We start from the raw sequence: 23,053 nt of genomic DNA, 5'->3' as shown, positions 1-23,053 counted from the left end.
AAAAAAAAAAAAATTCTGATATTCCACTCCAGGCGTTTTGCAAGTAAAGACTGCTTTTCAGGGAAGGACTTACTGCTAAGGGCCTTGAAATAACTATCTCACCTTGTGGGCTTAAATTTATCCTGGGATGAAAATACAATGTATGTGCATCTTTTCAGGAGCCTATCTTTGAGGTACATCATATCTGTCTTGAGAATGGTAGGCACTGTTAGCCAACTGTAAACTGGAGTAATAATAGCAAACGTTAGTATGCTTGCCACATGCCAGCTACTATTCTGAGTCTTTATCTTATTTAACCTTAAAATCACTCTGGGGGTGTGAAGATGGTGTTCATGGTCCCTGTTCTACAAAAGAGGATGGAGAGATTTGGTCACTTGCCAGTGGTAGACCCAGGATTTGCACCTGGGCTCTTGGACTCTAAAGCTTTGCCACTGAATGGGACACTTGCTTCCCTGGGCTCTGCTGTGCAGCCAGTTTCCAGCCTGGGTACTACATCTGGGTCTGGACGATTCTTTGTGGTGGGCTGTCTTGTGCACTGCAGGCTGTTGAGCAGCATCCCAGGCCTCTGTTCACTCGATGCCAGGACCACCACCCCCAACTATGACAACTCCAAATAATTCTAGACATTACCAAATATTCTCTGAGTAGGAAAATTACCTCCAATTGAGAACCACTGTTGTAAAGGATCCCCAATTCCTTGTTGCAGATCTTGGCTTCTTTTGGAAATAACTTAAGACACTTTCAGAGTGAACTCTTTTGCCCTAATACTTTATGACTTACAATTTGATAGGCTTGAAAGGTGGCTCGTAACTGCTTGTAGCTCCTCTTGGCCAAGACTTCATTGAAGGCAAGCTCATCAGTGCCCCAGCGGCCTTCCCCTGCCTCAAGGGTCAAATACAAACACTTTGAAAAAGGCTTTTGTGAAAAGACTGATTATACAGTGCCATGACCAGGCCTCACTTACAGGAAATTATAAACTATGCATTGAATAGAAGTCAAATGGACTAAGCACTTTCAGCTTCCAACCCACAAATGTATTTCACATACTTATTTATATTGTTTATACCATTCTTTGTTCCAAAAGGGATCTGATGTGGTCAACCCCAGAGAATAAGAATAGGAAGCATTCATTTAGATTCATGGAGACTATATATTGATCTATAAAGAGAGAAGCATATCTTTGTTTCTTAAAGGTCATACTTATTTCCCAAGTAACTCCTCTTTGCATGAAATAAACATTTGTTGAAAATAATGCTAATAAATTAAAGAAAAAGAATTTGCAGAGACTGGCATGTCTGCACACATACGTCATACAGATCTTTGGCGTCCTGACCAGCTAGATCTTTGTCCACGTCATCTCCTTCATTGCGATTAGCCTAGAAAAATTGACACATTGTTATTAACTTGCATTCCTGCTTGACCACAGAAAACAAAAGGACAAAGTCCTGGAGAAAGAGGTGAGTTCTTTCTCAGCTCAGCTCAGGTCAGCCTGGCAAGGAGGCAACACCGCTCTTTGCTGCCATCTTTTGGGCACAATGGATAAACAGAGTAGCTTCTGTGGTAACACTTGGTTTTACCTTTTTTTTTTTTTTTAATAGAAACCAGACTCACCCACAAACCCCATTGACCTCTGAGCAGACTGAGAGCGATCTCTAATTTTCCCTAGAGTGAGACCATCGGAAAGCAAGTCCTCTTCGTTTCAAAATATCAGATTTCACCACTCAAGGTACCAGTGCTAAAGAACCCTGAGAGTTGGTTGGTCATGGAAGTCTAACCCGAGCCCTTTGTGGTGGGCAGAATTCTAAGATGACCCAGTGGTCCACATCCTTGTATAATCCCCTTCCCTTGAGTGTGGGTGAGAGCTATGAATGTGAGGAGATGTCACTCCTGTGATTGTGTTATATTCAATGGCAAAGGGGAATTTTGCAGATATAATTCAGGTCTCCAATCAGCTGAGTTCACCAAAAGGGAGATTATCCTTGGTCAGCCTGACCCAATCAAGTGAGCTCTTCTTAAAAGGTCAGAGATGGAAGAAGTCAGAGAGATGAGCTGCTGCTGGACTGAAAGAAACCAAACAGCCATGTGGTACACTGCCCTGGGGGACCGTGTGGAAGGGAGCTGCTGGCGGTCTCTAGGAGCTGATAGTAGCTTCTGCTCAACAGCAAGAAAATGGGGACATCAAACACAGCTATAAGGAAATGAATTCTGCCAACAATTAATGAGTTTGGAAGAAGACTCGGAGCCTCCGATGAGACGGCAGCCGTGGGCGACACCTTGATTTCAGCCTGTTGAGAACGTGACCAAAGGACTCAGCGAACCCAAATATTCCTCAGCTGGATCTCCAAGGTACTACTTTGACTCCTAACGCATGGAAACTGTGAGATGATAGATCTATGTTGTTTTGAGGTGCTAAGTTTGTGGCGATTTGTTCTGCAGCAAGAGAAAACGTAAGCACCCTCCTGCTGCAGTGGAAGCCTCTCCTGTTCTCTGCTGTCAGTGTATCCCATTGGGAAAAACAAAACAGAGAAAATGCACAGAGCTCATAAAGATGGGTGTGTCCATGAGAATACAGATGTGTCTGTGTAGAGGTCCTGGGGGGACTGTGTCCCAGCAGGGCCAATTCTGAAAGCCCTGATGTCCTGGCTGAGTTTCTTGTGGTAGTTCTTACAGGCCCAGGATCCAGTGAATGCTGGAAGTAATTGCAGAGTTGTATTGTGGAAGTGGCCCTGCTTGGGGTCAGATGGTCTGGTTCTTGCTTCTGGGCTGTCTCTTACTGGCTGCATGAACCTGGGCAGGTTACCCACCCTCTCATGGCCTACATTTCCTCATTGGCAAAATGACAAAGTGATGCTTAATGAGCTGATTCATTTACAAAGAGGGATTGTAAACTGCCAATGACTAGGCAGATTGTTTATATGGAAGTAATCCCAATTGAATATAATTTCACCAGAGCTGGGCTGATGGAGCATGTGTTGATGATCCCTCGATAACATTTTTAATATAAGAAAGAAATGTTTATCTACATTACCCTTTTTCGTCATGGTGCCATGTTGCCAAGGATTCTTTCCTAAGATGATAAAACAGGTGATACCTCTTTACTCTCACCTGTAGCAGGGACACCAGGATTTTTTTTAAGTTTCCACTTGTATCACCTTTGACATCGGATTCGAGGCTCCTGTCAAATACTTCGATGGAAGTAAAAAAGGTGGGAAGAAAGCAGATGATTTAGTTTCCCAGAGGTATTTTGAAAGAAACATACTTTATTCAAAGCCAGGATGAAATGTCACTTACGCCTTTGGTAGGCCTCTTTGATGGCGATGATTTCCTAGGAAAGGTAATTAAAAAAAAATAAATACTCCAAGGAGGGATTAATCAATAAAAGACACAGAGATACAAAGAGAAGAGGCGTGAGACCATGTCTGGACACAGGGTGCCTTCAAGACTTCCTCTTAAGATGGTCATCCCTACAGGTCCAGAGCGTACACCTGGAGCGAGTCCCTGGGGATGTGAGGCCCCCCCCCCCCCGCCAACACCCTCTGCAAACATCTCAAACACACAAGTAACAAATGCATACATTCTCCTTCTTTCAACGTGAGAAGTTTACAGCCAGGCTAACACTGTCTTTCACCACCTCCTCATCACTCTCTCTTCCCCACTGAGGTGACCCATGTTAGAAGTTCACTGTGTATCAGAAAGATACACAGATTTTTTTTTTTTTTTGCATTTGTATATATATGCGCTACTGAAAACAGAATTGTATAGGGGTCGTGTATTTAGCAGGTGGAATACTGTACCTATGATTCTTTGACTTAGTTTTTCTCTCAATAATAATATCCTGGAGATCCAGCTATGCTTGTACATGGATAGTCACCTAGAGTTTTTTAAAGGGACACACAATATTCCATGCTACAATAAGCTATGGTTTACTCAGCCAACCTCATATTGACGGACGCTTAGGTCATTTCCAAGTTTTCTCTTCTTCAAACAAGGCTTCATTCAGTAACAAACTGGCTGCGTGCAGGAGTGCTAGTTTCTCTCAAGGGTGTGTTCTTGGAGGAACTGCTTTATATTTCAATGTCTAGCGCCAAGGGGTGCACCTCAGGAGCTGCCTCAGTTTACATTTGAACCAGCAGCATGTAAGAGCAGGCTTCCTGCCCCGTCCCCGCCCCCACCTCCAGCCCCGACCAAGCTAGTTAAAATGAAAGCAGTGGGTGGTGATTGGGAGAAGGTGGTGATGGGGAGAAAGCAGTGGGGAACCTCACTGTTGCACTCCTGGGTGGGAGGGAGGGGCAGGCCAGGTGCTGGGGGAGGCTGATCACTTGTGCTTGTGCATCTCCCTCCCTTTTCTCCTTTCAATCCACGACCAGGAGCTGCCTGAACCTGGCACCCGCTCTCTGCAGGTTTTTCTTCTCATCCCATCAGATCTATTTGACTGATCAATAGGTCTTGCTTATTGGTTGAAGCCAGGACCTTAGAAAAAGCTATGGTCACATAAGATTAGAAAAATATATATGAATGTATTTTTGAGACGAAGTCTCCCTCTGTCGCTTGGGTTGGAGTGCAGTGGCACATACTCGGCTCACTGCAACCTCTGCCTCCTGGGTTCAAGTGATCCTCCTGCCTCAGCCTCTCAAGTAGCTGGGACTACAGATGCACAGCACCACATCTGGCTAATTTTTGTATTTTCAGTAGAGACGAGATTTCATCATGTTAGCCAGGCTGGTCTCAAACTCTGCCTGATCTCAAGTGATCCGCCTGCCTCATCCTCCCAAAGTGCTGAGATTACAGGCATGAGCCACTGTACCTGGCCTGAAAAATACTATTAAAATTAGCCTTTTCACAAAGGCAGGTGCTGACCGCCCTAGCGTTGGCTGCCTCCCTGCTGGGACCTTGGTGCTTCTGGGAAGGGTAGATGCTGAGTGGGGGAAGTTGTGTGCCTCTTGGCCTCAACTCCCACTCCTGGGGGGGCCTGTGCTAACCCTCCTCAAAAGCACCATCCCAACCTGAGACTCCTTGAAATGGAGGATTTTTATTATCTTGTGGGGAGAAAAGAAATCCAGGGATGCTCCGGAAAAGGTTTTCAGCGGTAGCCTGGACCCTGGCGGCACTTCGGGAAAAGCGGCTGAGCAGCATGAACAGGGCCCAGCACCCAGGCCTTCTCTAGCCATTTTTGTGTCAGGGCACTGTTCGCATTTTGCCTGCTGTCTGCTCCAACCTCTGCTTCTATTTCCTGCTGAGAGGCCTCAAGAATGTTGGGCTTCTCTGGCATTTTCCTTGCTAGGCTGCCGCATTCTGCTGTCATGTATGGTTACTGAAGAGGGAGGGGTCTCTCCTATGAATTATTTGTGAACCCTCTTGACTCTTGATGTGTCCCTTGGTTCTCCTGGCTTCTGGAGCCAGAGACAAATAGTTCTCCCCTGTGCCTCAACAAATGCTCTCTTCAGCCCCTGCAAAGGTGGCATGTGCCTGAGGGACATCCCTCTGTCTGATGACAGAAGGACAGACAACCCTTCACGGTAGTGCTGGCAGCCACTGAGGTGTTCACTGGCATCTCCCAGCACCACTCACCTCTCTTCCTCATTACAGTCTCTTTTGTACCCTATGCTAGCTGACCGCCATGGCCCAGGCAGCGGCACAGACATGCTTGTGCTGCTTGTTGATTTTTCATGTCGGAAGAGCCACAAAGTCAGGCTGGGTGGGGGAAAGTAGAATTGTTCCTCCTGCATATAAAAGCATCCATTTAGAAAAGAAGAAACTTGCTGGACACAGCTCTTCTGGAAAGATCTATTCTGTCAAGGGGCAGCAACAGCAAGACTGACCTCTGGAAGACTGGAAGAGATGTCCTCCCACATGGACCAAGCACACATTATGTCTCCCCAAACACCTGCTCACTCCATGGATAGCTTGCTGGGATGTAGGGTCCCTTCTGGGGTCTGCAACCATCTCTACCGGGTGTGTGATGCTCCCTTGTGGGCTTAGCTGGGACTGACCTTATTGGTCCTCGTGCACAGGACCTCAATGAGCACGGACTCATCTGTACCCAGACCCTTCATAGCCTTCTGCAGCTGCTGGGCGGCATACTCGCTGGGGCGGTCCAGAAGGGCCAACGCTGTCTTCTTGAAGTTTCCACTCAGCTCACTCTTGAGTACTTCCTCCAGCTCCTGGCAGAAGACAGTGAGAGACCTGCTGGGAATGGCCCAGGAGGAGAGGGGCAGGTGTCTGCTTGCACTATTGCAAGTGCTCATGGTAGACAAGAAAGGTGCTGTGGACATGAATTCTGCCAACCTGCAACCTGCTGAGAACATGCACCCTGCTGAGAACCTGCAACCTGCTGAGAACATGCAACCTGCTGAGAACATGCACCCTGCTGAGAACCTGCAACCTGCCGAGAACATGCAACCTACTGAGAATCCGCAACCTGCTGAGAACCCGCAGCCTGCTGAGAACATGCAACCTGCTGAGAACCCACAGCCTGCTGAGAACATGCACCCTGCTGAGAATCCGCAGCCTGCTGAGAACATGCAACCTGCTGAGAACCCACAGCCTGCTGAGAACATGCACCCTGCTGAGAATCCGCAGCCTGCTGAGAACATGCAACCTGCTGAGAACATGCAACCTGCTGAGAACCCGCAACCTGCTGAGAACATGCACCCTGCTGAGAACCCGCAACCTGCTGAGAACATGCACCCTGCTGAGAACCTGCATGCAACCTGCTGAGAACATGCAACCTGCTGAGAACCCGCAACCTTCTGAGAACATGCACCCTGCTGAGAACCTGCAACCTGCTGAGAACATGCAACCTGCTGAGAACCCGCAACCTGCTGAGAACCCGCAACCTGCTGAGAACATGCAACCTGCTGAGAACATGCAACCTGCTGAGAACCCGCAACCTGCTGAGAACCCGAGAACATGCACCCTGCTGAGAACCCGCAACCCGCTGAGAACATGCCCTGCTGAGAACCCGCAACCTGCTGAGAACATGCAACCTGCTGAGAACCTGCAACCTGCTGAGAACATGCAACCTGCTCTCAGCTGCCCAACCACCTTCCCTCAGGGCGGGCAGAGAGGAGCTCCCTGCTCAGGGCTGGAGACCTCGCTGATGAATCACAATAACAACAGTATCTGCAGAACATTTGAGGGCTCAGAGAGCTTTTTCAGCCAGTCCTCAAGATCGCTGAAAAACCCTCAAGATCTGTTGAACCTGAGAAGATGAAGCATTTTCCCCAAATATTCAGCTAGGAAGGACTGAAATACAGGGCTGTTATCTCTAGGACCGGAGAATTTGTCATCTAAATCGGGATGCTTTTCAGTGTGGAAGGGGGCACTATTAGCAATTGCAGAGGACAACAGGAATAAAGAGGATTGTCATGGGAAGACTGACAGCCTATATCGTCACTTCAGTTATCTCACTAAATCCTGGAAGGGACACACGTGAGGAAGAACGCAGGTGTGTAGAAGGCGAAGTACATGGAATTCTTACTGGCATCTGTTTTTTCTTTTTTTGAGACAGGGTCTCACTCTGTCACCCAGGCTGGAGTGCAGTGGTGCAATCATGGCTCATTGCAGCCTCGACCTCCCGGGCTCAGATGATCCTCCCATCTCAGCCTCCCAAAGTGCTGGGATTATAGGCGTGAGCCACCACGACCCCCAGCCTGGCATCTATTCTGACAAGCACTTGTCTTCCTCTTTTCTTTGAGCACCCTCTTTTCACAAGAGAACTAACTACCTTCTCCCTGCCTCTCTCTGACAATGTGGTTTAACAAGATAAATGGTCAAGGATGGGCATCAGCCTACCTAGAGTAGTTAATGCCCCAACTTAAACCAAAGACCTTCACATGGAGCGACAGCCTAGGATAGCTCAGATTGGAGGCCCATAGGCCAGCTGGCATTTCAAGGACATGAACTATAGCATAGGGTGGGCAGCTCCCCAGCAGTGTGGTATGATGGCAAGGAACACAGCCACAGCAGCTTTGTGGCCTTGGAAATGTACTTAATTCCACCAGCTGTCAGTTTTCAGCTCCAGAAAATGGAGACAGTACAAGACTGACCTTGCAGGGTTATTCGGAGAATTAAATGTGACAATCCTTGTTGATACTGAGCATAGTGCTTGACATATTTTAAATGGTCAACAAATGCTTATTATCATTAATCTCCCATGCTGAAAAAATTTTCTAAGAGGAGGGAAATAGGCTATTTCTCAAATGAAGCTCTGAGCTTTTGGCCTGGGAGAAAAACCCGGAATATTTTTGTCCAAAGCCCTGGGATCTGCAGTCCTACAAGGGGGCTGTAATATTATGCCTCTGCCCCACAGTGGCTGCTCCAGCCAACATTGCATCTTGTGAAGGCAGGTCTGTGGTCAGTACTCTATGGTGTGGAGTCACCTAAAAATTGGAAATATATTTTCAGGCCAGGTAGGCATGATATACAGCTGCAGAGAAGAAAAATCCCAGCTTCCCACTCTTACAAGCCGCAGGCGTTACAACAAATCCTTGTGTGTTTACATTCTGTCTGGACAGAGTAGCAGGCTCAGGATAGCTCAGCTCTACTCCTGGTTTTCCTGCTAACTCTGTGTTACCATGAGATGTTTATTCTTTTTGGAGGTCAACTGACATGGGGCTGAGATTGGATCATATCTAATATCTTCTAGCTTTGCGATGTTGGGATTCTAGATCATCTCTTTGGCAGTCTCAGCTCTCTGAAACACAGCTGAGAACCAGAAAGTAAGCAAATGATTGGCAAATGAAGTATCACAAAGTTTTGTGCTATAACATGCCCATTTAAGTTTTAACAGGATCCCTAGGCTTTCACTTTGAACCCATTTACTCTTCTTTAGACTAAAGATTAAGAAGCATTGTATCCGAGTTTTCTTTCTTTCTTTTCTTCTTCCTCTCTTCCTCTCTTTCTTTCCTTCTTCCTCTCTTTCTTTCTTTCTCTCTCTCTCTTTTTCTTTCCTTTCTTCTCTTCTTTCCCTTCCTCCCCTCCTCCCTTTCTCTTTTTTTCTTTTCTTTTCTTTCTTTCCTTTCCACAGGGTCTCACTCTGTCACCCAGGCTGGAGTGCTGTGGTGCAATCACAGCTCACTGAGGCCTCAACTTCTTGGGCTTATGCAACCCTCCAGCCTCAGCCTCCTGAGTAGCAGGGACTACAGGCACGTACCACCATACCTAGCTAATTTTTTTATTTTTGGTAGAGACGAAGGTCTCAACGAGTCTCAAACTCCTGAGCTCAAGCGATTCTCCTGCCTTGGCCTCCCAAAGTGTTGGGTTTACAGGTGTGAGCCACCCTGCCTGGCCTGACTTTTCATATTGGTAGGGTGAATATGTCTTGGGAGGGTACTGGAATTAGGGATGTTGACAGAGATAAAAATGCAGCTTCAGACCATGCACGGTGGCTCATGCCTGTAATCCTAGCACTTTGGAAGGCTGATGTGGGCAGATCACGAGGTCTCAGGAATTTGAGACTAGCCTAACCAAAATTAAAATAGAAAAATTTTACTAAAAACACAAAACTTAGCCAGGTGTGGTGGCACATGCCTGTAATCCCAGCTACTCAGGAGGCTGAGGCAGGAGAATTGCTTGAACCTGGGAGGCAGAGGTTGCAGTGAGCCAAGATTACGCCACTACACTCCAGCCTGGGCAACAGAGTGAGACTCCATCTCAAAAAAACAAAACAAAACACAACAAAACAAAAAAAATTCAGCTTCATGCATTCAATTAAATGCAATTGAACTGAAGATGCACTTATTTTCATCAAAAATTACATTGATGAGCCTAAGAGTAAGGAGAGAAGCAGAAAAAGCACAAAAGCACAGCCATTTGGGCCATTTAGTGTATGAGCAAATAGCTCTACTTATGGCACTGGGTCCTCCAGGAATGGATACTGTTCTTGAAGTCAGAAGACTTGGATGTGAGACTTGGATGTGAGTCCTGGTTCTCTGTCTTTTTTTTTTAGATGTGTGTTGTTGTAAAATGGAAACAATCATAGTCATCATAGCTTTCCTGTATTGGTACATACTGGCATTATACTGACTGGTTCTCCCAGCAACCTGAGAAGTGAGCTAAGTTGTCATCTTCTTTCTATCCATGAAAAGACCAAGGCCTGAAGCAATTGTTACCTGCTCAATATCAAATAAATAGGAAAACCCATCTTCATCTTTCTATATATCTATTTATACATACAGTGATTGAAACGGTAAAAGTTTGATAAATACAAATGAGAATACAGCATAATAATTGATATTCATTTTGCATAATGATAATTCTAATGACATTAAGGTTAAGTTGTGTTCATTATATATTAATAAAGAAATAAGAAAGCCTAATGCATACTTGAAGACTTCTTTATATAACATTATTTTCAACAATAAAAAGAATGAAAGAAAAGACAGAAAATGTAAAGAAAAAAAGGTGTTGATAGCTTAATGAAATGGAGGGTTTTTTTTTTGTAGTTTTCTGTAACAATCACTTATGAAAAATTCCTGTATAAAGACTCACTTGCAGAAACTGATTTTCAAATTACTGATCTATCTACACATGTACAGTTAGTCCAAATTAAGTGAAAAAAACACAAGGGTCTTAACAGAAAAATGAAGTCAATTTAAGAAATAATGAGTTTAAGAGTACTGATTTTACAGGCTATTGAGTTAACAAAGCAATTTCAGTTTTTCTGAACTCCATTAATGCTTTTAAGTGGTGATTTCAGTTTTCCTCCTGGGCTGACTCAATAAAGCTATAAAGATATTCTGCATGGCCATGGGGACATGAGGAAGCCGAGATGGCTGAGGCCACAGCTGGGTGTGCGCTTGCTGACTACCCCTGGAATCACCTTGCCGTATGTTGCCTTGTACTTTTGCTTGATTTGTTGCCTCTCATCTGATGTCCTGCCCGATAAGATTTCAATGATGGCTGCTTCATTGGTTCCTAAAATGCAGGAGAAACAAACAAAGCCACGGTGAGCAAGAAACAAGATGGAAGTTTATTTTAGTCCAGGGTGAGGAAGCCAGGACTCACAGTTTAAAGGTGGTCGGAGGCATCTATGAACCCAATGGACCCTTAGCTTTGATGCCTTGTGCTGAAAACTGTATTCTTTTCACTCACTTAGTCAAATAGCCATTGAGGCCTCACAGTGCATGGCACACAGTGCTAGGCACTGTGGTGGAAAGAGGAACGAGTATGGCCAGTTCCTTAATTGTATTCCTAGGGAAATGAAAACATTTATCCACCCAACACTTGTATGTGAATGTTCATAGCAGCATTACTCATAATAGCTCAAACATGGAACAGCCCCAGTGTTCATCACCTGAATATGAATAAAGAAAATGTGGAATATCCATACAACGGAATGCTATTTGGTCAGAAAAAGGAATAAATTACGGATAGATGTTATAACATGGATGAACCTTAAGAACGTTATGCTAAGTGAAAGAAGTCAATCATAGCAGATCACATGTTATATAATTCCATTCATATGAAAGTCCAGAATAGTAGAATATACAGAGGCTGGAAGTATACTAGTGGCTGGGGTGGGTGGGCTGCCTAAGGGGATGGTAGCTGGAGCCTAGGGCTACTTTTTGAAGTGATGAAAATGTTCTAAAATCAACTATGGTGGTGGTTGCACATATCTGTGAGTATAATAAAAACTATTGAATTAAACACTTTAAGTGGATGAATCATATGGTACATGAATTATATCTCAATAACAATGTTTTTAAAAACAACAAGGAAAAAGATGGCCTGTTCCTTGGCCTCTGGGTGCTTACAATTGCATGAACAAGATTAAGATATAGGCTCAAACTGTTACAATATTAACCCCACCCATACATTTGTTAATCTCAGGAGAGAAGTCTTGACTGAAACCATGAAGGGAGGTTGCCCCTTTTAACTCCTATTACCTTTAAATTATGCTATTTTTTAAAAGCTTTTTTTCCCCTGATGCTCAAAGTAATACAAGCTCATGGCAGCAATTTGATCAGTACTGAAAACTATAGTGAATAAGAAAGAAGGGGAGAATATCCTTGTTTGAACCAGAAACCAGGATCAGAAAGATGACCCAGGTATTTCCAGTGTGGGAATGAGAAAGACTGTTTTGCCATCAAGCCCCACATTAGATTTATTCAGGCTGGATTCAAATCATGGCTCTACCCTGTACTGACTGCATGACATTGGGCAAGTGATTTGTCTTGCTAAGTCTCAGTTTTCCCACCTGTAAGATGGGGGTAATAGTATACAATAGAATAGGAATAGAATATACATTAGAATGAAATGCGAGAATCCAAGTGTGGGTCCAGTCCGTGGTGGTCCAGAGAGTGCATGTGGGAAACCTGGGACACCAGGGGATGTAAATGATCACGCGCCTGGCACTGCCTCACATCCATGCAGGGTGTGCACAGGGACCAGCCTCCGTGAACTGCTCACCCCAGTGATCAAGCTCACTGGGATCAAGGCACAGCAGTCAGCAATCATGGGAGCTGGAGGAAACGTCAGAGACCACCTAGTCCAAGCTCTTACTTACAGATGAGGAAGCTGAGGCACAACACAGTGCCTCTTCTCGGTTCCTGCATGTACCTGACTGTTCTGCAGCATTTGAATTCTGCAGTTGGGAGTTCTTTTTTTTTTTTTTTTTTTTGAGACAGGGTCTGTCTATGTCACCTAGGCTAGAGTGCAGTGGCATGATCACTGCAACCTGCACCTCCTGGGTTCAAATAATTCTCCTGCCTCAGCCTCCCGAGTAACTGGGATTACAGGCACCCACCACTACGCCTGGCTAATTTTTGTATTTTTAGTTGAGATGAGGTTTCACCAAGTTGGTCAGGCTGGTCTCAAACTCCTGGCCTCTGGTGATCCACCTGCCTCAGCTTCTCAAAGTGCTAGGAGCACAGGCATGAGCTGCCGCACCCAGCCTGCGGTTGACAACTCTTTGCGTGAAACACCTTCCTAGATGGCTTTGTATCTCCTTTCTCAGTCCTTTCTTTCTCCTCTCCATCACCTCCCTCTCAGCGTTCTTGATTGGCCTTTATTCTTCTGCTGGCTTTTTAAACTCGGTTTTCAGTTCTCCTCTCTAATAGAGTCACTCCTTTCCCAGGCGACTCTCGCCCTTTTACTGATGACTCCAAGATCCGTGCCTCTAGCCCTAATCTCTCGTCTGAGTTCAGATCTTATTTCCAGCTGCCTGTAGCCAGCTTCCTACAGATCTCCCAAGGCATTTCAACTTCCACTGTAGCTTAAACCGAACTCATTTTGTCTATCCTTAAATCCATTCTCCATACTGTTCCTTTGTCTCAGCGCATGGCATCACCTGGATTAGAGAAAATCCAAAGTCACCTTTGAGGGTCCACCTGTCTTTTTTACTCTCAAATATTACAAAGTCCTGCCTGTCTCACCTACGAGACAACTCTTTCACCTGTTCCTTTTCTTCATTCCTACTGTCACTGCCTAACAGGCCCTAAGTGTTTTTAGCCCCCACCCCGATACAGGCTCTGATCTTTGCAGTCCACCCTGGGAAGCTCGCATGTGTTCATTTCATGCCATACTTTAAATACCTTTTTTTTTTTTTTTTTTTTTTGAGACGGAGTCTCGCTCTATCGCCCAGGCTGGAGTGCAGTGGCCGGATCTCAGCTCACTGCAAGCTCTGTCTCCCGGGTTTACGCCATTCTCCTGCCTCAGCCTCCCGAGTAGCTGGGACTACAGGCACCCACCACCTCGCCCGGCTAGTTTTTTGTATTTTTTAGTAGAGACGGGGTTTCACGGTGTTAGCCAGGATGGTCTCGATCTTCTGACCTCGTAATCCACCCGTCTCGGCCTCCCAAAGTGCTGGGATTACAGGCTTGAGCCACTGCGCCCGGCCTTAAATACCTTTAATGATTCCTCTTGACTCCTAGAATTACATCAGAATCCCTTATGGTGGCATTGAGACTGCCTGCAGTTTGGTGTCATGCTTCTCTTCTAGATCCATCTCTGCACACAGCAGCCCAAGGCTTACTCACCTAATCTCAGCCACACTTGTTAAGTTTCTGCTTCCTCTGTTTTGCCACAGCACACTATTTACATGTATATTTCTAGGATCATTGCAGTGATTATCTAAGACTGCAGTACTGACATTCTGAGCCTGACGCCTGGGCTCTAGGGAGTGACCACTAAATGGCAGCGTGTGCTGTTATGGTGCCACTCACTGCTGTCTTGCTCTGATTGGTGGGTGGACCTAGATGATGGCTGCCACCCAGCTGAGCCATCAGGATCCTGAAGGAACCAGATCGTGCAAATGCATTTTGATGCATTTTGACAGAAGGTTTGAGAGCAGGAAAAATCTGGGCCATGGGGATGGGAAATGAATGGAGGGAACCTAGCTGGAGATGGGGAAGAGAAAAAAAGGGAGCCCTGGCAAAAAAAAAATGTGAGCTGTTTAACCCTCCCTCCGCGCCAGCACCAGCCCTCAGAGTCACCTTTGGAAAGACAGAGAGGGGACTTAGACAGACAGGCCTGAGCAGGGGTCTGATGTGACAACTGTGTTCCAAACCTTTGGGTCCTTGGACCATTCACTTAACCTCAAAGAGCATTTTCACCTCCACAGCTCCGGGAACATTTAGCTGTTTGGTTCCTATTGGAGAAACAGAATTCTAGGAGGAGCTCACTTGCAAAAATAGCAGGAGTGAGTTGCCTGCCTGGTGCTGGCTTGGTTTCAACACTGGGATTCACGTTATCCTCCTTCATTTCCTCCCAGAGCTTTGCCTCCATCATGGGTATCCAATTGCTCATTCTATGACACTATTATGACTTTTTTAAAAAAAACTTTTGAGTGTCAGAAATCTCACTTCAAAAGGGATTTCTTTTTCTTGTAAATATCTCTTGAACCTACCTCTTTCTTTCCATTCAGGCCACTCCTGCCCCAGATGAGGGCCTCTGCCTCTCAGGCCTGGATCCTGGCAGATGCCAAGCCCGGAAGGAGCCTTTCTGCCCACCGGAGCCCCAGTTACTGTACTGGGCCCGCGAGGAAGCTGGGGCTCATGCCTGGCTCTCCCTTTTCCCTCACCCCACATTCATTCAGACTAAGGTCTCTCCATTCCACCTCCTTAGTGCCTCTCAGATGCACCCGCTTCTCTCCATCCTCATCTCCACCCCATCGTTCAGCACAACTACGGATACCACCCACATGCAGGTTCCTCTGTTGCTCTCACTTTTTCCAGTTGGCATTCACTGCCTCCAGAACAACCGTTCTGAAGTGTACATTGGCCTGCTCACCCCTCTGCTTCAAACCCTTCAGTATAGGGCCTCTCAAATGCAGAATGAGGCTTCAACTCTGCAGTGGGGCCTATGGGGCCTTTTGGCTACTCAAAGTCTTGTCCTCCTACCTGTCCTCCCCCAGGCTACTTTCCACCCACCTCGTAGATGATTTGCAGCTCCTGGAACAAACACCACTTTCTTTCTCGCCTCTGGGTCTTTGCATGGGCTCTTCCTCTCAACCGGAACACGCTGATCCTCACCTCCGCTCCCACTTCGCCTTCAGGTCTCAGCTCCCTGCACACTCCTGGACAGAGGAGGCATCTCGCCCTCTGTGTCTCTCATGCTGCCTGCTCTTCCTGTCTCTGCCAGGACACACTGCAAGTTCCACGGGAGCAGAGTGTTCTGTTCACCACGGTATTCCCACAGAAGGCTGTCTAGTATTTATCAGATGACTTGCTGAATGAACGGATGCTTAAACATGTGCACACGCGAATGAATGAATGGATGAATGAGGAAGTTTGCATGTCATCACGACAGAACCTTGTCTCTGAAGTGGTGTAAGTTGTAAGTGATACTCAGATGGGTCTGCGTAGTGAGGACCAATAGAAATCCTCCATACTCTGATGCCACATGCAGCCCACATCTGGATAATCAGGAAAATGAAATTAATATTAAAAATAATAGTGCCGGGTGTGGTGGCTCACGCCTGTAATCCCAGCACTTTGGGAGGCTGAGGCGGGTGGATCACAAGGTCAGGAGATTGAGACCATCCTGGCTAACACAGTGAAACCCCGTCTCTACTAAATATGCAAAAAATTAGCCAGGCTTGGTGGCGGGCGCCTGTAGTCCCAGCTACTCGGGAGGCTGAGAGAGGAGAATGGCGTAAACCCGGGAGGTGGAGCTTGCAGTGAGCCGAGACCGCGCCACTGCACTCCAGCCTGGGCGACAGAGTGAGGCTCTGTCTCGGAAAAATAATAATAATAATAATAATAGTGATTTTTAGACATTCTTTCTGGGAAAGGTTTAAAAAAAGAGAGAAACCAACCCAAATGCCCATCAATGATAGACTGGATAAAGAAAATGTGGCACATATACACCATGGAATACTGTGCAGCTATGCAGCCATAAAAAAGAATGAGTTCATGTCCTTTGCAGGGACATAGATGAAGCCGGAAACCATCATTCTCAGAAAACTAACACAGGAACAGAAAACCAAACACCACATGTTCTCACTCATAAGTGGGAGTTGAACAATGAATACATGGACACCAGGAGGGGAACATCATACACCAGGGCCTGTCAGGGGGTCGGGGTCTAGGGGAGGGAGAACATTAGGAGAAATACCTAATGTAGATGACGGGTTGACGGGTGCAGCAAACCACTATGGCACATGTATACCTATGTAACAAACCTAAACGTTCTGCACATGGATCCCAGAACTTAAAGTATAATAATAAAAAAAAAAACTAATAAAAGTCTATGAAATTTTAAAGTTAAAAAAAAAAAAAGGCAAGAAACCAGATTGCAAAACCGTCCTGAGACGGCCCAACAACAACCTGGAGGTCGGGGAAGGCCATGAAAACAACACTGGATTTCCCCCAAGTCCTTTGAGTCCAGTCTCAGGTTGATCCGGGCAGTGTTTCTACTACCCAGTCACTGAACAGTGACCTCACTTTACATTTCACAATATGTGTATCATATAAGCAGTGCTGCTGAATGATTTCCTGTAAATACTTACAATGGTTTGAGGCACCAGGGCCAGTCCCCAGTGGTTCTGGGAAAGGCTTTTTTAAAAACGAGAAAAGAAGGACCCACACACTGGACACTGTAATTTCACAGTAGAGGTCAAAGCCGGGGCAATTATCAGCCTCAGGAAGTGCCTCTGGGCCTCCTTGGTTTTGCTTTTCCCAGAAATTTTCTGGGAAGATACCGAATCACATTTCAGCAAGAAGGGGGCTCCAGACAGGGTGGGAAGGCCCCGGGCCCGTGTGGCAGAACAGTGATCAGGGCTGTGGTGGAGGCTTAGCTTTCCCTTGGGCTCCAGTGCCAGCCCAGCCTGCCTCGCTGGGCCCAGGAGGCTGCAGCCCCCACTCTGGTGCTGGAGGGTCACCCTCTTCTGCTAGCTCTGCTGGGCCGCGCCGTCCCTCATTTCTCCTTTGGAAATGGGAGTGCAGGGAAGACAGATGAAGTAATGAATGAGCACAGTCCTGCCTGCCAGAGCAAGTCACTGTTTGCCACTTGTCCACTGTCTCAGTGTCCGGAGGGGAGGCTGCTGATTCAATGACCACAAACTTTGTGGCTTAAAACAACAGCAGCCTATTCCCGCACAGCTCTGGAGGGTGGAAGTCTGAAATTCTGGCGTCGGCAGGCCCACAGTCCCTCCAGCAGCCCTGGGGCGGAGTCTGTTTTTACCCCTCCTGGCTTCTGCCGGGAACCCTTAGCATTCTCAGGTTTGTGGCCGTATATCTCCAGTCTCTGTCTCCATCTGCCCATGGCCTTCTCTGTGTGTCTCCTCCTCTGTCTCTCCTAAGGACACTTGTCATTAGATTTAGGGCTCACCCAGGTAATTCAGGATAATCTCATCTCAGGATCCTTAACTTAATTATATCTGCAAAGACCCTTTTTCCAAACAGTCATGTTTACAGGTTCTGGGGGTATATATTTTTGGGGAGCCCGCATTCAACCCAGTTCACCCTCGGTGATGGAGAATAAGGATGTGACTACTCAACGCTCATACTGATCTTACTGGCTTTGTGCAGATTTTGGATCCCAGCATATTGTTCCAAAGGAGGCTATCCACATACAATGAGGGCCAATGAGGTGCGGGGCTCTGCAATGCCTCCTTTATCCGTCTCCATGTGAGGAGACATTGTTAGCCTCATTTTGTAGATGAGAACACAGGTTGCACATTTATTCTCCCTCCTTCCCTCTCTTCCTCTCTCTTCTTTCTTCTTTCTCTCTCTTCCTCCTTCTCTTCTTTCTCTCCTTCACTCTCTCCCTCCCTCTCTCTTCTCTCTCTCTCCTCTCTCCCTATCTTCTTTCTTTTTCTCCCTCCTTTCTCTTCCTCCCCCCATTCTCTAGTTCTGATTTATTCAAGAATTCTTAACCTATTTATGCCTGAGGTTGCACTTTTTTGAATTTTTGCAATCAGACCTCGGCAATGACCTTGAGCAGTAGGATATAAGTAATTCCCATATGCTTAGTGTTCCAATAATGGAACACTAGACATAATATGTAGGGTTTTAATATGTAGCCATCCCTTGTACTACTTTCCTACCAGATCTTCCCAATCCCAACTCCTGCAGACTTCTCAACATTTCTTGGGCAAGGCAACTATTCTCTGGCTAGATAAGTTTCACAGATGTATGTGTGTGTGTATATACATATATATGTGTGTGTGTGTGTATGCATATATTTGAGATTGTGTCTCACCTTGTCACCCAGGCTAGAGTACCATGGTGCCATCTCAGCTCACTGCAATCTCCGCCTCCCAGGTTCAAGCGATTCTCCTGCTTCAGCCTCCCAACTAGCTGGGACTACAGGTGTGCACCACCATACCTGGCCAATTTTTATATTTTTAGTAGAGACAGGGTTTCACCATGTTGGCCAGGCTGGTCTCAAACTCCTGATCTCAGGTGATCCGCCTACCTTGGCCTCCCAAAGTACTGAGATTACAGGTGTGTAATTACAGGTGTGAGCCACAGCGCCCAGCCAAGTTTCTTATATTAAAGCAAAATATGTCTCCTTGGAACTTCTACCATAGATCCAAGTTTTATTCCTCTGGAGCCATACAACAAATTTGTGCCCATATTTATTCTACCATGACACCCATTCTAGGAAAGTAAATCTCTACTAATCTACTTCTATGTAAAAAATCTATCACTTGTTTTTGTAAAACATTATGCCAAGTAAAAGAAACCACATAGTGTATGATTCTATTTATGTTAAATGTCTAGAATAGGCAAATCAGTGGAGACAGGAAACCGGTTAGTGATTGCCCGGAGCTGAAGAGAGGGAGGGGCTGCTAATAGGTGTGAGGTTTCTTTCTCAGGGATGAAATGTTCTGGAATTAGTGGGGATGGTCACAAAATCCTGTGAATATACTAAAACTCTGAATTGCATGCTGCAAAAGAGTGCATTTTATGGTATTCAAATTATATCTCAATAAGCAAAAAATTAATTTAATAAAACATTCTGTGGACTGAGATGGTTCCTACCTGTTGTTAATGACACTGAGCAATGTCTTCTCAGTCTGTCCCCACCCCCTCCAGGACTGCAGCCATGTAGCTGAGGTGCCCTAGCTAGGATGTCTCTAAATTGGTGGCATTTGGAGTGAGTGACAAGAATAGGTTCAATCCCCATGTTCCCCACTTAATGGCTTGGTGACTTTGTCTGTCTTACTTAAAATGTCAGGTCCTCAGTTTCCTCAGCTGGAGAATGGATTTTTGTAAGAATTTGATGAGATTTTGTATATAAAGTGATTAGCCCAATGCCTGAAAGTTTAACAGTTTCTCAATAAATGTAAAAAAGAAAATCTGGGAAATTAATCCACTTTGCCCCTTGACCCCTCTGTCCCCTTCAATGATTTCACTTGCTTGTTTTTCTGGAACTCCTGATCAGGAAACCTGGGGTCAATCAATTTCTTCAGTCCTACCTTCAAGGATACAGGGAAAAATCACACAACCATGTGGGCTGGAGCCATGAGAAACCATGATCTCCCTACTCAGTGCCCTCAGTGCACATCAGCAGTCTTCTCTTGGTTGTCTCCCACTTCTCTACTACTCAAGGGCTATTCCAAGCCACCACTCAAGCCCCATATTCCATTGTCAAACCCTTCTCTTCAGCAGACAAACTCACCTCCCACTCACTGAGCAATGTCAGGTTACCAGGCATGGGTGCCTTCAATTTCTGCCCTGACAACACCTATGAAGGCATCTACTCCAGCTGTCAGTCTCAGCACCTTCCCTCCCTGTCCTGTTTAAGGGAAATCCTTCCATCTGTGCTTTGGATCTCACCCTCTTCCAGGCTTCTGGGACTAAACCTTGTGTCGTGAGTGGCTTTCTTGGATCTCAGGGCCTCTCTTCATGGCCCTAGACCTAGATGCTCTCTCCCTCATCCCACCCTGGTCCCTGGTCTACCTTAGTTTCGACTTCTTGTGGAGTCCCCAACTCTGACCCTTAGGATGTAAACAGCTTCTCCATTTTCAACCCTTGATGGTTGATCTTGGCCAGTTACTCACTTGATCTAGTTCTTTTTTCTTTTTCTTTTCTTTCTTTTTTTTTTTTTTGTTTTTTTGAGGTGGAGGCTCTCTGTCTTCCAGCTGGAGTGCAGTGGCACAATCTCGGCTCACTACAACCTCCGACTCCCTAGTTCAAGTGATTCTCCTGCCTCAGCCTCCTGAGTAGCTGGGGATTACCGGCACCTGCCACCAACCCCAGCTAAATTTTGTATTTTTAGTAGAGATGGGGTTTCACCATGTTGGCCAGGACGATCTTGATCTCCTCACCTCATGATCCGCCCGCCTCGGCCTCCCAAAGTACTGGGATTACAGGTGTGAGCCACCGCACCCGACCTATCTACTTTTACTTGTTGCTTCCAGGTCCCTAATCCAGCTCTCATCAGACTCAATTCCCCACCATCTCCTAGGGAAGGGATCAGAGGGGTTTAGATCATACCAGGTGATATGGTTTAGCTGTGTCCTCACCCAAATCTCATCTTGAATAGTAGCTCCTATAATTCCCACATGTTGTAAGAGGGACCTGGTGGGAGATAATTGAATCATGGGGGTGGTTTCCCTCATGCTGTTCTCACAGTAGTAAGTCTCACGAGATCAGATGGTTTTATAAGGGGAAACTCCTTTCACTTGGGTCTAATCCTCTCTTTCCTGCTGCCATGTAAGAAGTCCCTCGCTCGGCCGGGCGCGGTGGCTCAAGCCTGTAATCCCAGTACTTTGGGAGGCCGAGACGGGCGGATCATGAGGTCAGGAGATCGAGACCATCCTGGCTAACACTGTGAAACCCCGTCTCTACTAAAAAATACAAAAAACTAGCCGGTGGCGGGCACCTGTAGTCCCAGCTACTCCGGAGGCTGAGCCAGGAGAATGGCATAAACCCGGGAGGCGGAGCTTGCAGTGAGCTGAGATCCGGCCACTGCACTCCAGCCCGGACAGAAGTCCCTCGCTCTTCCTTAGTTTCCTGCCATGCTTGTGAGGCCTTCTCAGCCATGTGGAACTGGGAGTCCGTTAAACTCTTTTTCTTTATAAATTACCCTGTCTCAGGTAAGTCTTTATTAGCAGCATAAGAACAGACTAATACACCAGGATTGCATGAACTGCGCTTCTCATGAAGTTTCTCTCACCTCAAGGTCAAATTAAATGTCACAATATCCAACTCCTAGCTGTTATATAGAATCCTGAAAAGTCATAGGATCCTACTATAATTTTGCAAACCTTAATAAAGAGGTCAGTGGAAGTGATTGACTTGCATTAGCTTGGAATACACAAGATAGTGAGATGTCAGCTTCCTAACATCATGGGAAAGTTGGACATGAGACCAAGTTTAATCAACTTCAGAAGTAAATTAGCAACAAAATGTCTCTCATACCCATTCCTTTGCAGGCTTTGTTCAGCTTTTTGGCATCTCGATCCACATCAAAACCCTGAGGACTGCTCGCTTTAGCCTGGAGAAAATAATTGAGAAGGTGAGATGACAATATAGACATTCCTAAATGATCTCTGGCTAAAATCAGTAGCAAACTGGAGGACCAAACAGTCATCCTAACCAGGGACCAGCTGTCACTTCACACACTGGTACATGCGGACATCAGCTGGGGAAACTCTGGCCCCAGAGAGGTGGCTGGTACTCCTTGGGGCCAGCTGGCCTTGGATGACCAGGAGAATGGGCCCCTCTGTCCTCAAGGACAGTCATCCTGGCCAGCTCTGCGATGAGTGATTTTCATATCAACCCCACCTTTGTGTGTCTGCCTCTGAAACAAAGAATAATACTCTGGGCCAGTGTACTGGAGTGCTGGTTCTTCCCCTTTGCCATGAGACACAGTTATGTCTAAGGAATAGGTCAGAAGCTGAGGGTTCTAGGACCTTATTACAGGTTCATTTGGTGACTTGGATCTTTGCCATCCATACAATGAGAGACATGTATTTGGTTTGTTGGAGATACTATAGGAACCAAGTAAAAGGACAGTTCTGGTTTTAGTGCTCCTTGGAAAGGTAAAGTCCTGTTTATATATTGTAGTGAGCTGTTTCCCATACTTCAGTCATTGGCACAATACATGCAGTATTGTGTCCACAGTTACCTATGTCTAAATAATAAGCAAATTACTATTTGCTTATAATTATTATTTGCTTATTTTCCTTTCAATTGACATTTGTTTTTACTTAAAGTTATCTTAAAAAGGAAATCTTTGTTAGCACAAAAATAGAAACCCAGTATTGCTTGCATAAATGGAAGGTAACCACAAATATAAACACATAACTATTTTTTTTTTTTAACTTTAACTGTTTTATTCACTTTAATATTTTTGTGACCCAAATATACAAAGTAATTTAAAGCACAACAGATCAAAGTTTCACTCAACGTTTCTAATACCAGAGGTGAACAAGTTATTCTTATTTCACATTTATTCTTACACATAAAATTGTCTTTTTCCCCTATTCTTTTTTCATCCCTGCAAGAAGCATACATTTTTTTTCCCTTTTTTTCTTCATATTTTAATTTTATTGATATTTTATTGTAAATGACATAAAGTGGTGGTTCTTAAAATTAAATAAAATTAAATAAGGATATTAATTTAGTATGTTACTTAAATCAGTATCAGTCTTTGA

At 45.6% G+C, this 23,053-nt stretch overlaps 1 protein-coding gene across 2 annotated transcripts in view; it reads right to left on the bottom strand.

Moving 5' to 3' along the window:
* The window catches only part of ANXA13 (annexin A13), a 59,096-nt gene that overhangs the window by 12,012 nt on the left and 24,031 nt on the right, over nt 1-23,053 (bottom strand). For both annotated transcript variants that reach the window (XM_011949275.1, XM_011949274.1), the window contains 7 exons: nt 21,816-21,891; nt 10,823-10,917; nt 5,991-6,161; nt 3,292-3,325; nt 3,106-3,185; nt 1,308-1,376; nt 781-882 (listed from right to left, as the gene is read on the bottom strand). In XM_011949275.1, the coding sequence (XP_011804665.1) occupies nt 781-882; nt 1,308-1,376; nt 3,106-3,185; nt 3,292-3,325; nt 5,991-6,161; nt 10,823-10,917; nt 21,816-21,891 (627 nt within the window). The remainder of the gene's footprint in view (nt 1-780; nt 883-1,307; nt 1,377-3,105; nt 3,186-3,291; nt 3,326-5,990; nt 6,162-10,822; nt 10,918-21,815; nt 21,892-23,053) is intronic.

The sequence above is a fragment of the Colobus angolensis genome, unplaced genomic scaffold (genome assembly GCF_000951035.1).
Source record: "Colobus angolensis palliatus isolate OR3802 unplaced genomic scaffold, Cang.pa_1.0 Scaffold295, whole genome shotgun sequence".
Lineage (NCBI taxonomy): Eukaryota > Metazoa > Chordata > Mammalia > Primates > Cercopithecidae > Colobus > Colobus angolensis.
This window is presented reverse-complemented; position numbering and strand designations above follow the sequence as displayed.